Source organism: Mustelus asterias, chromosome 2 (assembly GCF_964213995.1).
Source record: "Mustelus asterias chromosome 2, sMusAst1.hap1.1, whole genome shotgun sequence".
NCBI classification, from domain to species: Eukaryota; Metazoa; Chordata; class Chondrichthyes; order Carcharhiniformes; family Triakidae; genus Mustelus; species Mustelus asterias.
This window is the reverse complement of record NC_135802.1, coordinates 155682016-155699147: the sequence shown is the minus strand read 5'-3', so window position 1 is coordinate 155699147 and position 17132 is coordinate 155682016. Positions and strand designations below refer to the sequence as shown.

The 17132-nt window shown below is 42.8% G+C and overlaps 1 protein-coding gene across 13 annotated transcripts in view; it reads right to left on the bottom strand.

Moving 5' to 3' along the window:
* Nucleotides 1-17132, bottom strand: part of fars2 (phenylalanyl-tRNA synthetase 2, mitochondrial) — a 421493-nt gene that overhangs the window by 109853 nt on the left and 294508 nt on the right. For all 13 annotated transcript variants that reach the window (XM_078199216.1, XM_078199190.1, XM_078199225.1 and 10 more), the window contains one exon: nucleotides 12086-12237. In XM_078199216.1, coding sequence (XP_078055342.1) covers nucleotides 12086-12237 — 152 coding nt within the window. The remainder of the gene's footprint in view (nucleotides 1-12085; nucleotides 12238-17132) is intronic.

Genomic DNA, 17132 nt, shown 5'->3' with positions numbered 1-17132 from the left:
ACTGAAAATGTAATCTAAATAACAAATTTAATTAGGTTTATTCCCCTAATTTATCAAAAAATAGAAATAAAACTATTTTAAAAACCTGACACATATTGAGATATAAAGATGCACAGCCAAATGATCCCACAACCAATGGATCAATTAGATCAAAGCTCTGAAGTCTTAGAAGTCACGAATAGTGGTGGACAATTAAACAACAGGAGGAGGCTCCACAAATATTCCCATTCCCACTGATGCACATTCAATGCAAAGACGAGGCGTAAACATTTGAAACCACCTTCCACCAGAAATACTGAGTGGCTGATCCATCTCGGTCTCCTCTGGATTTCCCTTGCATCACAGGTGCCGGTCCTCAGCCAATTTGATTCACCGCATATATTGTCAAGAAATGGCTGAAGGCACTGGATAATGCGAAGCCTACAGCCTAAACATGGACAAAACAGCTGAACTCAAGAGACTGACTACCTTGACAGCAATTGACCGAGTCTACACAAACTCCACACAGATGGTCAGCCATGGCCAGAATTGAACCCAGGTCCCTGGCGCTGTGAGGCAGCAGTGCTAACCACTGTGTCACTGTACCACCTTTAAATGACTGTGAACATGTTTCTATTTGACTTCAAACCAGGAACTGGTCTATTTCTAGTCTACTCTGCCCCAGTGAGAGGAAATTTAAATGAAACTCAGAACTCAAATTTGCCTGAGAGTCATGCTCTGGGGGATGAATGGATTCACGTTCTCTCCCCACCCCCAAAACAACCAAACTCTCAATTCCTATTTGTGGTCAAAATTGGAGCACATCTTTCAGATATTGTTACACTGTAATAAACACAGAATACAATTTTACCAAAAGAAACCACTCACTTGATATATTTTTCTATTCGAATAATTATACTTGATGTATTTAAATTACTCAGGATAATTCCTTAGTGTGAAAATTTGTTTTCAGCTGAGTTGTCTCACTCATATCCATCAATAATCAACAGTTATAAAATAAATGGAGCTTAGGGTCAGCATATTAAAATATCCTTCATTTAGTTCAGCCATTTGCACAGAGATGTTTGAATAGTTTATCTTATTTTAATTCCCTTTTAATAATACAAACCCATATATCAGTCTAACTTAAAGTTGGCCTGCAGCTAGATGTAAATTATTCTTTATTGCTTTACCGTTCTGTTTCAGTGTGTATTGATTAAAAATGATCCTGGGTGAGAGGAGACCAAAAGCAGATGACAATAAGACAACACATTTTAAATTGTTCTCCTGCAAAAACCTCCAGTGAAAGCACCAGAGATATTCCTAAACATGGAATTTAGAAAGGCCATCATTTAAGCAAAGGATTAGTTCTCAACTGGACCTCAAGTAAATAATTAATGGCTTGCAAAAGGAAAAATGAGGTATTTTCCTGTCCAGATAAAGTAAACAGCTGAAGCAGAGTGCCATGGGACACTGCCCATAAATAATAGAAGGAGTCCAATGAGATGGCCATTATTCAGCCTTTTTACATTATCTCATTGTTCTCTGTCAAAGCGGCATCATGTCAGCAATTAAATCTGCAAATGTTAAGCTGTAGTTATCTAGACTTGCCAAAGACACAAAATTGTGCAAAGTATAAAGATCAATTTGATAACTTAAGACACTAACAAAGTTGCAATTTTCCCCAGTTTGATTGCCTTGCAACATGTTTTAGTAACTTTTATGTACATCATTGAAAGAGTAAGAACCTTAACAAATTTGTACTCCAAACATTTAAATTTTTAGATGATTTTTATAGTGTGATGAAATTCTTCCATGAAAACTAATGCTGCCATTAGAACAATTTGAAGCTAATTTCAGTCATGTTGTTTGCTGTTCTAATGCAAAATAGTTGCAAACAAAACTTAAGGGTTTTTTTTCTACTGAATTAATTAATAAGTAGGCAACTGCTTCAAAAAGCCAGCAGTTGAAAATACAGGACAGTGATGGGCAACCTAAGCTAGTGAGCAGGTCGCATGAGTGGCCCTCCTGCATCTCAGAGGGCCGCAAGACTGAAATCAGGCTTGTTCCCTAACCATGACCCCATGAATAAGATTAAGCATATTTAACAAGCTGAACATTTCATAACGAGTTATAGAAAATGCTTAATCATTCATATATTAATAGAACTGTCACCAACTTCAAGGTAGTAAGAACAAAAGAAATATTTGCACTTTGGATACAGAAGGAGCGCACGGCTCTCACAGTCAATGTTGTGAGCAATTAACATGCCCTCATTTCACATGCCCTTGCTGAGGTTGTTCATGAAGGCCTGCCTTCTCAACCTTCCCCCTCACCTGAGGGGTGATGATCCTCAGGTTAAAATCACCACTAGTCAGCTTGTCCCCTCAAAGGGAAGAACAGCCTATGGTAAGCTGGGACCATGGTGACTTTACATTTACCATACTGTTTCAACTATACCTGTAAGAAAATAACTATGGTTTGATTTGATTTATTAATGTCACATGCAATGGGATACAGTGAAAAGTATTGTTTCTTGTATGCTAAACAGACGAAACATACCATTCAACGAGAAGGAAAGGAGAGGGTGCAAAATGCAGTGTTACAGTCATAGTTAGGGTGAAGAGAAAGATCAGCTTAATATAAAGTAGGTCTATTCAAAAGTCTGATGGCAGCAGGGAAGATTCTGTTCTTGAGTTAGTTGGTACGTGACCTCAGACTTTTATATCTTTCTGTGAATGGAAATTGGTAGAATGTGGTAACGCTGTGCATAGGCAACAGACAGCAAAATGTCTCGCACTCAGAACATGAAGGGCCACATGTGGCCCCCGGGCTGCAGGTTGCCCATCACTGATATAGATACTGCAGGTTGGATGACAGTGACAAAGCATATGGAGGCTGATTTGGACACCGAGAAGGAATAGGTGGCGGAACCTCAGCCTTTGCCGTTGTCCGATAGGTTTGTGGTTTATACAACCTGTATGGACAAAAGCAGGGGCTGCGGGGTGGATGACACTCACACTGTGGTACAGAAAGCCATTCAAACCAGGTAAGTTAATGGGAATGTAATTTAGTTTTAGACATAATAGACAGGGGCATTGTCACAGTTCTCTGTCATTGAAAGTGTGAGTCCAGAAGGCTCTGTTGCCTGCCAGGATTTGGGACATCTGCTCTGAGCTGGAGAGAAACGTGCTATGGAAGAAGGATCCACGTAAGTACCAACAACATAGACAGGATTAAGAAAGAGCTTCTGCCTAGCTAAGGGACTCTCTTGTATTGCGTGAGAAAGAGAGGGAAAACTGAAGAAACAGACACACGCACATGCACACAATTTCCGTCCTTCGTTATGATGTTAAGGTGCATGTAGGGGATGTAGGGGAGCATAATTGTCTCTTATCAACACCATGGTATGTCCATATTTAATACAGCGTGGCTCTCCTGACAAGTCTAGAAGTCCAGAAGAGAATTATTGTTCCCCCCCTCGCCTCCACCATACTTAACCAAATAACTGCTGGCTTATTTCTTTTTTTAAAAATTCATTCATGGGTCATGGGTGTTGCTGGCTGGCCAGCATTTATTGCCAACCCTAGTTGCTCTTGAGAAGGTGGTGGTGAGCTGGCTTCTTGAATGCTGAAACAACTGAGTGCCATTTCAGAGGGCAGTTGAGAGTCAACCACATTGTTGTGGCTCTGGAGTCATATGTCGGCCAGAACAGGTAAGGACGGCAGATTTCCTTCCCTAAAGGGCACTAATGAACCAGATAGGTTTTTCCGACAATCGACAATGGTTTCACATGGTCATCAGTTGGTTCTTAATTCCAGATATTTTTTATTGAATTCAAATTCCACCATCTACTGTGGTGGGATTTGAACTCAGATCCACAGAACATGAGCTGAGTTTCTGGATTAATAGTCTAGTGATAATACCACTCGGTCATCACCTCCCCTTTCCTAGTTGTATATCAGTTGTATTTTAGGTGTCCAGATCACCAACAACCTGTCCTGGTCCCTCCATGTGGATGCTATAGTTAAGAAAACCCACCAACGCCTCTACTTTCTCCGGAGACTAAGGAAATTTGGCACGTCCGCTACAATTCTCACCAACTTCTACAGATGCACCATAGAAAGCATTCTTTCTGGTTGCATCACAGCTTGGTATAGTTCCTGCTCTGTCCAAGAAACTAAAAAGGGTCATGAATGAAACCCAGTTCATCACTCAAACCAGCCCCTGACCCATTGACACTGTCTATACTTCCCACTGCCTCGGAAAAGCAGCCACCATAATCAAGGACCCCATGTATCCTGGACATACTCTCTTCCACCTTCTTCCATCGGGAAAAAGATACAAAAGTCTGAGGTCACATACCAACCGACTCAAGAACAGCTTCTTCCCTGCTGCCATCAGACCTTGCATTGAGTTGATCTTTCTCTACACCCTAGCTATGACTGTAACACTACATTCTGCACTCTCTCCTTCCCTTCCCTATGTACGGTATGCTTTGTCTATATAGTGTGCAAGAAACAATATTCTTCACTGTATACTAATACATGTGACAACAATAAATCAAATCACATCAAAAAGACATTGTCTTTTATGAAGCTCTCCTTAGATTAACTCATTCTAATACAATCAGCCTGATGGTTTAAAATTAAGGCAAGGAACGCAAAACTGTTAGACTGATATATCCAGAATTTCCATTGACTGTTGTTAAGTCCAAGAATAACAATTACTGTATTTTCATTCTCACTCCAAAACTAGGTGTCACCAAATGGAATTAGCTAAAGCTGGTGTAATTTTAAATTGTGTTAGGTGTATCATTGCACATGCCCAATATACGTTAAACAAGTCTGAAATCAAATCAAATCAAATTCGAAGTTGCACATGGGTGATAGATCACTTGTGCTACCTTGGGAACAGGCCAATACCTGGACCCGAGCATTGATAGTATCACTACACCTTTCAATGAATTTCTATTATATCTTTCACAGCAGTATGATAATAACCTGTGTATTGGTGGTGGAGCCCAAGTGTTTTATACCATGGATGCAGCATTTATAACAGGTTTACAGTATGTGTTTTTTTTAGATATAGGTCCTGCTGCTTAGATTGCTTGATAACATTTGCTGATATTTCCTCTATGTCTCCCCTGTTAATGCACAAGGTAAGCTTATCCATAGCCATCTTTGTCGATCTCCTCCTCCTATATCCCTGGCTTTTCCCCTTCTTGCTGCAGAAGATATATTCACACAGCAAATGTAGCATCAATGCTCCAGTTATAGTGTAAATGCAATCTAAATCTAAAGTCAGGAAACAGATTGACATTGGAAAATGGAACCTCATTCTGTTTCCCTTAGGATCGCAACAGGTCTTAACTTTGCATTTATACTACGTATATTTAGGACCTGGTTTTACCTCTGTGTAAGTGAATGAGTTTTGAGCGAGTTAAAATTGGATTCTTAGTGTAAGGGCAAAGGAGAACCACTTCACCCTGGCATCTAGTGTATGTCATAAGGCCCCAAGTTGCATGTGGTAATATACCTCTCACCTGTTCCATATGGGTGCTTGAGTTACCCAGCAATAGGCCTCATGGAATATGGTGACAGACAGGATCCAGTTGGGAATGGGGTGGCAAGTAGTCATCCCACAGCTATTTTAGGGCCATTGCCAAACCATTTCTGCCAGGTGGGATGAAAAATCAGGCCTAGTCGGTGCAGCCAGGCTAATCAACTCATTCACTTACACAGAGGTAAAATCAACCTGTATAATTCAATATCCACATATACTCGGTTCCAAGTAGAAATCACATGCGAGCAAAAAGGAATATTCTGAATATTTTGAAACACTGCAGTAACCTACCCTAACATGAGAGCAGTTAACCCAGCAAAGTTTAGGGACAGAAGCTAGGAGCTTCCTGGTCTCAGGAGACACTGTATGACTCAGCGACACTACGGACTTCCTACAGAAACTCAGCACACATGGAGCAGTTGAACCAGGAGCACTCCTCGTCACAATGGGTGTCTCGGCACTCTACACCAGCATCCCCCACAATGATGGCATTGCTGCAACTGTCTCAGTACTCAACGCCAACAACTGCCAGTTTCCAGATGCAATTTTACAACTCATCCGCTTCATCCTGGACCACAATGTCTTCACCTTCAATGACCAGTTCTTCATCCAGATACACGGAACAGCCATGGGGACCAAATTCGCACCTCGATATGCCAACATCTTCATGCACAGGTTCGAACAAGATTTCTTCACCGCACAGGACCTTCAACCGATGCTAAGGTTCTTTACGCAGAGAGTGGTTGGAGTGTGGAATGGACTGCCTGCAGTGATAGTGGATTCAGACACTTTAGGAACATTTAAGCGGTTATTGGATAGGCACATGGAGCACACCAGGATGATAGGGAGTGGGATAGCTTGATCTTGGTTTCAGATAAAGCTCGGCACAACATCGTGGGCCGAAGGGCCTGTTCTGTGCTGTACTGTTCTATTCTATTCTATACACTAGATACATCGATGACATTTTCTTCCTTTGGACTCATGGTGAACAATCACTGAAACAACTATACGATGACATCAACAAGTTCCATCCCACCATCAGACTCACCATGGACTACTCTCCGGAATCGGTTGCATTCTTGGACACACGCATCTCCATTAAGGACGGTCACCTCAGCACCTCACTATATCGCAAGCCCACGGATAACCTCACGATGCTCCACTTCTCCAGCTTCCACCCTAAACACGTTAAAGAAGCCATCCCCTACGGACAAGCCCTCCATATACACAGGATCTGCTTGGATGAGGAAGATCGCAACAGACACCTCCAGACGCTGAAAGATGCCTTCATAAGAATAGGATATGGTGCTCGACTCATCGATCGACAGTTCCGACGCGCCACAGCGAAAAACTGCACCGACCTCCTCAGAAGACAAACACGGGACACGGTGGACAGAGTACCCTTCGTCGTCCAGTACTTCCCCGGAGCGGAGAAGCTACGACATCTCCTCCGGAGCCTTCAACATGTCATTGATGAAGACGAACATCTCGCCAAGGCCATCCCCACACCCCCACTTCTTGCCTTCAAACAACCGCACAACCTCAAACAGACCATTGTCCGCAGCAAACTACCCAGCCTTCAGGAGAACAGTGACCTCGGCACCACACAACCCTGCCACAGCAACCTCTGCAAGACGTGCTGGATCATTGACACGGATGCCATCATCTCACGCGAGAACACCATCCACCAGGTACACGGTACATACTCTTGCAACTCGGCCAACGTTGTCTACCTGTTACGCTGCAGGAAAGGATGTCCCGAAGCATGGTACATTGGGGAAACCATGCAGACGCTACGACAATGGATGAATGAACACCGCTCGACAATCACCAAGCAAGACTGTTCTCTTCCTGTTGGGGAGCACTTCAACGGTCATGGACATTTAGCCTCTGATCTCCAGGTAAGCGTTCTCCAAGGCGGCCTTCACGACACACAACAGCGCAGCGTCGCTGAGCAGAGACTGATAGCCAGGTTCCGCACACATGAGGACGGCCTCAACCGGGATATTGGGTTCATGTCACACTATCTGTAACCCCCACAACTTGCCTGGATGTGCAAATTCTCACTTGCTGTCCTGTCTGGAGACAATACACATCTCTTTAACCTGTGCTTAATGCTCCCTCCACTCACATTGTCTGTACCTTTAAGGCTTGATTAGCTGTAAAGACTCACATTCCAATCATTATTCATGTAAATTGAGTTTGTGTCTTTGTGCGCTGTTTGTGATCAGAACTCCCACCCACCTGACGAAGGAACAGCCTGTTCCGAAAGCTAGTGGCTTTTGCTACCAAATAAACCTGTTGGACTTTAACCTGGTGTTGTTAGACTTCTTACTGACTCAGGAGAGTCAGAACCGGGACTGGACTTATGCATTGAGTTAACATGAACAGCATTTCACTCTGTTTCAATTGACACATGCCAACAGACCTTGGGCAGACCTACCGCCGCAACAGAGGTCCACTGCAGAGGCCATCTCCCTGGCCCTGCACTCAACCCTGGAACACCTGGATAACAAAGACACCTGTCAGACTCCTATTTATTGACTAGAGCTCAGCCTTCAACACTATTATTCCTACAAAACTCATCTCCAAACTCCGTGGCCTGGGCCTCGGCTCCTCCCTCTGCAACTGGATCCTGAACTTCTTAATTCACAGATCACATTCAGTTAGGATAAACAACAACACCTCCTCCACGATTATCCTCAACACAAGGATGTGTTCTCAGCCCCCTACTATACTCTTTATACACCTATGACTGCGTGGCCAAATTCCCCTCCAACTCGATTTTCAAGTTTGCTGACAAGACCACCGTAGTGGGTCGGATGTCAAACAATGACGAGACAGAGTACAGGAAAGGGACAGAGAATCTGGTGAACTGGTGCGGCAACAATAATCTCTCCCTCAATGTCAGCAAAACGAAAGTGATTGTCATCAACTTCAGGAAGCGAAGAGAAGAACATGTCCCTGTCTACATCAAAAGGGTCGAGAGCTTCAAGTTTTTAAGTGTCCAGATCACCCTCAACCTGTCCTGGTCCCCCCATGCCGACCAATGCCTCTACTTTCTCAGAAGACAAAGGAAATTTGGCATGTCTGCTACGACTCTCACCAACTTTTACAGATGCACCATAGAAAGCATTCTTTCTGATTGCATCACAGCTTGGTATGGCTCCTGCTCTGCCGAAAACCGCAGGAACTACAAAACGTCGTAAACGTAGCCCAATCCATCACGCAAACCAGCCTCCCATCCATTGACTCAATCTACACTTCCCGTTGCCTCGGCAAAGCAGCTAGCATAATCAAGGACCCCATGCACCCTGAACATTCTCTCTTCCACCTTCTTCCGTCGGGAAAAAGATACAAAAGTCTGAGGTCACGTACCAACCGTCTCAAGAACAGCTTCTTGCCTGCTGCCGCAGACTTTTGAATGGACCACCTCGCATTAAGTTGATCTTTCTCTACACTCTAGTTATGACTGTAACACTACATTCTGCACTCTCTCGTTTCCTTCTCTATGAACAGTATGCTCTGTCTGTATAGTGCGCAAGAAACAATACTTTTCACTGTATGCTAATACATGTGACAATAATAAATCAAATCAAATCAAATCAGTAGCCATGAATATTAGATAGAGATGGTCCTGATGTGAACCCAAATGTTCTTTGGGCAGTAATAATGATTGGTTGATTTATAAAAGGAAAAGAATACTTAAAATAAAACTATAATTTTAAATTTGGTGCAATCTGGAGTTAAGACTTCGATTTCAACCAAAGTGGGACCAGAATCTTGATACAATTTTGATCTACAAGCAAGCTAATAATTCCACTATTTTTGTTCCCAAACATGAAAAATCGACCCGATAATGGCTATGACATCAGCTGTTATGATTTAGTTTTTAATTTAACCCATTGCTATGCTGAAAATTAAACTTTTATGCTTGATTTGCAGAAACAAAAGAGTTTAAATGCACTTCTTTTCATTTTCAGCAGCCAGGTGATAGTGGTGTAAAGTTTTATGCAGGAGTATAATTGGAATGTTACTTCAGAAATTAAGCCCATTCATGGGGCCAATTTCCTTGCTTGAGTATAAAAAGAATGTTTTGAAAATTAGGTACAACATGTCCTAGAACATGCAATCGTGAAAACTTTTCAATTTTTAATGTGACTCCCACTGATGTCATAAAAAAGCATTGAAAGAAGCAGAAAATGCACTGCAAGTCTCAGTAAGAATAAGCTTTAAAAATTACTCAAATCGCACGCAACATCACAAAAATGTCTTTGGTTCTTGCTGCACCTAAAATTTGGGATGTAATTTATGCCTGTTTTGAATCAGTGTATTTACACCAAGTTCATGCGTGCAGTTTTTATCATAAACCAGCATAAACCAGGAAGTATTTAATTGAATGCCAAATGAGACTGAAAGAGAAAAGCTAAAAAAATCCTTTTAAATCTCCAACAATAATTAAAATTTCATTAATGAGACTCCACACTTGTAGAAATTAATTTCCAGCATCAGAGAAATTGTTTGGCAGTAATGAAGACTTCTTTAAAAATTTATTAGTCACGAGTAAGGCTTACATTAACACAGCAATGAAGTTCCTGCGAAATTCCCCCAGTCGCCACACTCCGGTGCCTGTTCGGGTCAATGCACCTAACCAGCAGGTCTTTCAGGCTGTGGGTGGAAACCGGAGCATGCAGAGGAAACCCATGCAGACACAAGGGAGAACGTGCAAACTCCGTACAGACAGTGACCCAAGCCTGGAATCGAACCCAGGTCCCATCGCTGTGAGGCAGCAGTGCTAATCACTGTGCCACCGTGCCGCTTACTTACTATGCTGGTATAAAATAATCAAAAGATAAAGCCTTTGGGCCCGATTTTACCAAAACTTCACGGTAAAGTCGGGCATTGGGCCTTTAATGCGATCTGCACCCGAATCCGAGCAGATTGCGGCTTTACTGACACCCATTTCCCACACCCGAATCAGGCGGCCCAATGATTTAAATGCATTTGCATGCATTTAAATCGACTTAATGAACTGCGCGCCCAACTCTACCGCCAAATCCCACTTTACCACCGCGCGGCCCAATCCGGATCCGCGTTTTTAGCGACCTGCAGAATAAAAGTCCAAAGCAGATTTCTATTCTGCAGGGGAATCTCCGAAGCCCATCCTCCCCGACCATCCTTCGCGGACCCCCCCGCTAACCACCCCGGCAGAACCCCCCTGAGATCGGACACCCCTGGGAGGCAGGCCCCCCTCGGCAGAGCACACCCCCAACCTACCTCGATCGCTGGTCTCCCTCCACCATCCTTCCGACCTGCAGCCCCTCGAGAGCCTGGAGCACCTTCCTGGCCTTCCGCTGGCGTCTGCCGGAGGAGCGGGGCAGGCTCAGATGGATCTCTGGTTGGGGGGGAGAGGATGGACTTGGGAGAATCTTGCAAACTGAAATTAAAATATTTCAAAATATATATCCCCCCATCCATATTTTGAAATATTTCCCCAAATCTTTGACTGTCAGGTTTTAGTTCCTGTGATTATAATTTTGACATTATCTTCCAAAGGGAATTCCTCTAATTCTGTGCAATGTTCAGATGAAAACAAGATTTAGTAATCTCCTTGAATCTTATTTCCAACCAAGTTCTACCACGGGGACAATTCTTCCAAGTTCACCACAGGACTCTGAACATTTGAGCATCAACAATCCAGTTACAGATCACAAATGTATTATACAGGTCACTAATTGCTCACTAGGACACTGTAGTTTAATTACCTTTCCCATAGATAATCAGGCAGCACAAAGAGGATGCTACATTATTTTCAGTTTGCAAGATTCTCCCAAGTCCATCCTCCCCCCCTCTCTGCTGTCTTTTCTTTCGCGCCCGGGCGTGCACCTTCGGATTTTTTTCGAACTGCGCATGCGCAGTTCAGAGCTCCGATTGGTCTTGCAGCGCTAAGTCCCGCCCACAGCGCAAATCGGACTGGAGCCGGCAAAAAGCGTATGGGCGCGCTGCAAAGAGGATTCCAGGCTCGGATCTATTTGACGCCCAGATTCGGCACTTAGACTCAAAATGCTAAAATCAGGCCCTTTGTGTTACAGTGGCCCCGCTTTACTTTCTCTCATATAAAAAATGCATAAAATGTAAAAAAGATCCCCAATAACTTTAAATCTGACCAGTGCCCCGATATCTATTGATTTACAGAATGTTTTAGATATTCCTCTGATCCTTCTTTTCTAACTCTGTTGCATTAATGAGGCCTAGTCCCACCACACCCAAACCATTGCCATTTTAATGAGTTCAGATGGATTTGGGCGTAGGGATTGATAATCGTGTGTAAAAGAATGAGGAAATTCAGGTGTAGTGCAATCATGCATGTAACAGACTTGCATCGAAGTTTCTTTGATTATTTATGCTGAGTATTTGCTTCATGCTCCAATGGCCCCAGGTCACTGGGCACAAATACACAAGAAATTCCACCTCTCTGTCTGACTAACCAAGGCATCTGTCAGCACACATATTCATTCTTTCAAGGTAATGAGGTACTTACTTTGGATGTGTAAAATAGTCAATGAGGCTGACCTTCTCTACCAGGTCACCGCCGATATTTCGTACCAAGTCGTAGAAATCATTTTTTTCATATCCTTCTTTTGGAATCCAGAAAGAGATGTCGTTTACTAATGGTGGGTATTTGCTAAGGGGCTGCAAAACAAAAATCAATTAGGAATTAGTTAAAAACAGGCACTTTATTTCAATAAAAAAGAAAATGGCAGGAAACATTCAGCAAGGTAGGCACATCTGTGGTGAGATATACAGGCCCTGATTTTACGGGCACGCCTGCCCCGATTCTGGGGCGAGCGAGGCTCGCAGAACGGCATTCTCCGTTGGCCTTGGGCGCGATCTTACGAGCCTCGTGCGGGCGAGGCGATAAAATTCCAGCCACAGTCTTCATTACAAGACAATGGCCTTTTTTGAGAATTGGAAGATTTTAGAGATTAAATAGTTTTTAAGTGCAGATGTAGGCAAAAGAGAGGGAGTGGGGTAAGAAGGGGAGAAGAACGAACAAATGATCTGCTTCCCTTAACTCTCTCACAGACATTCACCTTTGTTTTCTCCTCCACCCTGCCCCATAATCCTTTCCCTTTCCCTGGATCTGTACTTGTTTATAGGTTGTTAATCTCTCATGTGCGCCTTCCAAACTAATGAAAGACAATTGACTCGAAACATTTGCTCAGATTTTGTGGTCAACAATGAGCAAACACTGCCAGCATTTCATTACACTTACACTTGCCAGCACACTTTCTATGGGTTTTTTTTCATTGGAACTTGCAGAAGTTAATAATCTATTTCACACGGTGCCCTCTGAAGGGGATTGGGACCTTTTTGAATAGGGCAAGCAACTGTGTATCGACTTCGCCAGTTAGATTAAAGAATCCTTGTTGATGGAGTTAGGGCATAAACCAGGAAGTATTTAATTCAATGCCAAATCATGTGCTGAAAGCCAAATAAGCAGGGGAAAGAAATGTGAAGGAGAATGTGAGAGTGGGCGGCACAGTGGTTAGCACTGCTGCCTCACAGTGCCAGGGACCTGGGTTCAATTCCTGGATTGGGTCACTGTCTGTGTGGAGTTTGCACATTCTCCCTGTGTCTGCATGGGTTTCCTCCGGGTGCTCCAGTTTCCTCCCACAGTCCAAAGATGTGCAGGTTCGGTGAATTGGCCATGCTAAATTGTCCCTCAGTATACCCGAACAGGCACCGGAATGTGGTGACTAGGGGATTTTCACAGTAACTTCATTGCAGTGTTAATGTAAGCCTATTTGTGACTAAAAACTTTTAAGATAAATGAGACTGAAAGAGAAAGCTAAAAAGAACCCTTTAAGTCTCCAACAATAATTAAAATTTCACTTAATGAGACTCCACACTTGTAGAAGTTAATTTTCAGCACCAGAGGAATTGTTTGGCAGTAATGAATACTTATTATGCTGGTATAAAAGAATCAAAAGATAAAGCCTGCGTTACAGCTTTATTTTCTCTCATATAAAAAAATGCATAAAATGTAAAAAAAACTCCCCAATGACTTTAAATCTGACCAGTGCCCCAATATCTACTGATTTACAGAATATTTTAGATATTCCTCTGATCCTTCTTTTCTAACTCTGTTGCATTAATGAGGCCTAGCCTCACCACACCCAAACCACTGCAATTCTGAGCCTCATTTCAATCTCACAAACAGTGGGGTCATGTACCCTATCATTGCTGCACTTACATAAATTCTGCAACTTGTTTTGTTTTTAACATGCTGTTCATTAATTATTGCCTGACTGCTACTAATCACGCTGCCCTGATTAGAAGCTCTTAGAAAGATTTACTTCAGTAGGTACAGCATATCTAACAGCAATACTGGAATTGTAGCACCATTTCAGGGAAAAGAACTGAACATTAGTCCTTTTCACAAATCAATTCTCAGAATTCAGAGTAGGGAATGTTTAAGATAAGAGACAACAGTCATGTTAATAGGAAAAACCCAAGATCTACAAAGAATTAGGATTGTTTTAAAGATGCAATCTCTCTTTTTCAAATGATTTTGAAATGGTCAAAATAAGAAAAAATAAACATTACAACAGAAGAGAAATTGGTTTTAACCAAAATATAGAAACTATTCCTAGTTTTACCTGCACAATGAGCATTTTTTAAGTCAGTTGTGATGTAGAAAGTAACAAATGGATAGATCTCTGGATTATGAGACAGAATTCAAGAGTCAAGGTTGCAGTTGTCAGATTGCATTCTAAATCATGGGAGCAAAATGTTGAACATCTCTGATTGAATCATTGTCTGAAAATAACTGACTGTTAATGGTATAGTGCACATAAAACTTTCTATTACAGCTCATATGTTTTATTGCATAGCAGAGGGCCCAACAGGTCACTGATTTGCAACACTAAAGATTACAAATTACTGATTCATGATGCAAGTACGCATAAAAACATAGAAGAGCAGGAGGAGGCCATTCAGCTTTTCGAGCCTGCTCTGTCATTCATTATGATCATGGCTGATCATTCAATTCATAGCCTGATCCCACCTTTGCCTCAAGTGCTATATCTAACTGCATCTTGAAAATTTTTGATGTTTTAGCCTCAACTACTTCCCGTGGTAGCGAATTCCATAGGCTGACCACTCTCTGAGTGAAGGAATGTCTCCTCATCTCTGTCACAAATAGTCCACCCTGTGTCCTCAGACTGTGACCCCTGGTTCTGGACACCCCAACCATCAGGAACATCCTTCTTGCATTAATCCTGTCTAGTCTTGTTCGAATTTTATAGGTCAATCCTGCCATCCCAGGAATCAAGTCTGGTAAACCTCAAACAAAAACAGAAAATGTTGGAAAATCTCAGCAGGCCTGATAGCATCTGTGGGGAGAGAATGGAACCAACATTTCGAGTCTAGATGACCCTTTGTCAGAGCCATGGTAAACCACAACAATTGCTGACATGCTTTGCAAAACTTGACACATTTATCTTGCAGAGGCTGAGCACCAACTCACAGACTCTTTTTCCTGCCTGCGTGGACAAAGACCCCACACCAAGCCATTGTTTCCAGGACTGTCACTTACCTCATTTCCTCTGGAGATCTTTCCTTCACAGCCTCCAACCTCATAATCTTTCAATCCCGTATAGCCTGCTTCTACTCCTTCCCAAAATCAACAATCGTTGTGGTTTACCATGGCTCTGACAAAGGGTCATCTAGACTCGAAACGTTGGCTCAATTTTCTCCCCACAGATGCTATCAGTGATCATTGTAATGACTGACGACCACCAGATTAAAAACAACAACTATTTATTAACTAACTCAAACCATGTACAGGGTGCTTCAATATGCATCTTCTTTATTCAGCTGTAGGATCGATTCTGATGGTAAAAGCTCGCGCTTAGCCCTGGGATTTGTATGCTCCTGCCAAATTGGACGATCGGGTCACATGACCCTCCGAATACATGCCCCTTAAAGGGACTCTCTACTACAAAGACTATCACTGTAGAACCATTATTTCAGCATGTTCCTGTCCCCCTGAACATACTTCTTCCCATTTTGACTCTATTTTCTCTCCCCTTGTCCACCCTCTTCCCATTTTTATTCTTTTGACATCCTACATCATTTCCAGTTTCCTGGCCCTAATCATCTCCTCTTCACAATGGGTGCCCAAACCCTCTACACCTCCATCCCCACTAGGATAGTCTGAGGGCTCTTCACTTCTTCCTTGAATCGAGGCCTGAATGGTCGCCATCCGCCACCAACTTCCACCGCCTGACTGAACTTGTTCTCTCATTGAACAATTTCTCCTTTAACTGTCTCCAAATAGAAGATGTGGCTGTGGGCACCTGCATGGGCCCTAGTTATGAATGTCTTTTTTGTGGGGTATGTGGAACATTCCTTGTTCCAGTCCTACTCCAGCCCCCACCCACAACTCCTTTTCTGATAATTCAATGACTGTATTGGTGCCACTTCCTGCCCTCATCCAAAACTGGAAAAATTCATCAATTTTGCTTCCAACTTCCACCCTTCTCTCCCCTTCACATGGTCCACCTCCAACACTTCCCTCTATTCCTTGACTTCCCAGTCTCCATTTCTGGGAATAGACTGTCCACTAATATTCATTGCAAATCCACCAACTCCCAGTTATCTCAATTATATCATCTCACACTCTGTTTTCAGTAAGGACTCCATTCTATTCTCCCAATTTCTCTGCCTCTGTTACATCTATTTTGATGAGGCTACCTTCAACAACAGCACTTCTGACATGTCTTCCTTTTTCCTCAACTGAGGATTCCCCCTTTCTGTGTTTACAGTAAGAAGTCTCACAACACCAGGTTAAAGTCCAACAGGTTTATTTGGAATCACAAGCTTCAGAGCGCTGCTCCTTCATCAGGTGAGTCACCTGATGAAGGGGCAGCGCTCCAAAAGCTCATCATTATCTTGTAAATTGAGTTTGTGTCTGTATATGCCCTGTTTGTGAACACAGCTCTTCACTCACCTGATGAAGGAGCGAGACTCCGAAAGCTTGTGCTGCCAAATAAACCTGTTGGACTTTAACCTGGTGTTGTGAGACTTCTTACTGTGCTTACCCCAGTCAAAAGCCGGCATCTACACATCATCTTTCCAATATGGCAGATAACACTATATTTGGTACCAACTAATTTCTCTCCATGTCATTATGTGTGATTTATGGGGAAGGCAATGGCTGACTGTTATTATCGCTAGACTATTAACCCAGAAACTCAGCTATTGTTCTGGGGAGCCGGGTTCGAATCCCGCCACGGCAGGTGGTGGAATTTTAATTCAATAAAAAAATCTGGAATTAAGAATCTACTGATGACCATGAAACCATTGTCGATTGTCGGAAAAACCCATCTGGTTCACTAATGTCCTTTAGGGAAGGGAATCTGCCATCCCGGTCTGCCTACATGTGACTTCAGAGCCACAGCAATGTGGTTGACTCTCAACTGCCCTCCAAGGGCAACTAGGGGTGGGCAATAAATACAGGTCAGCCAGCAATGCCCATGTCACACAAATGAATTTTAAAAAACGCTCTTTTGCCTTGATCA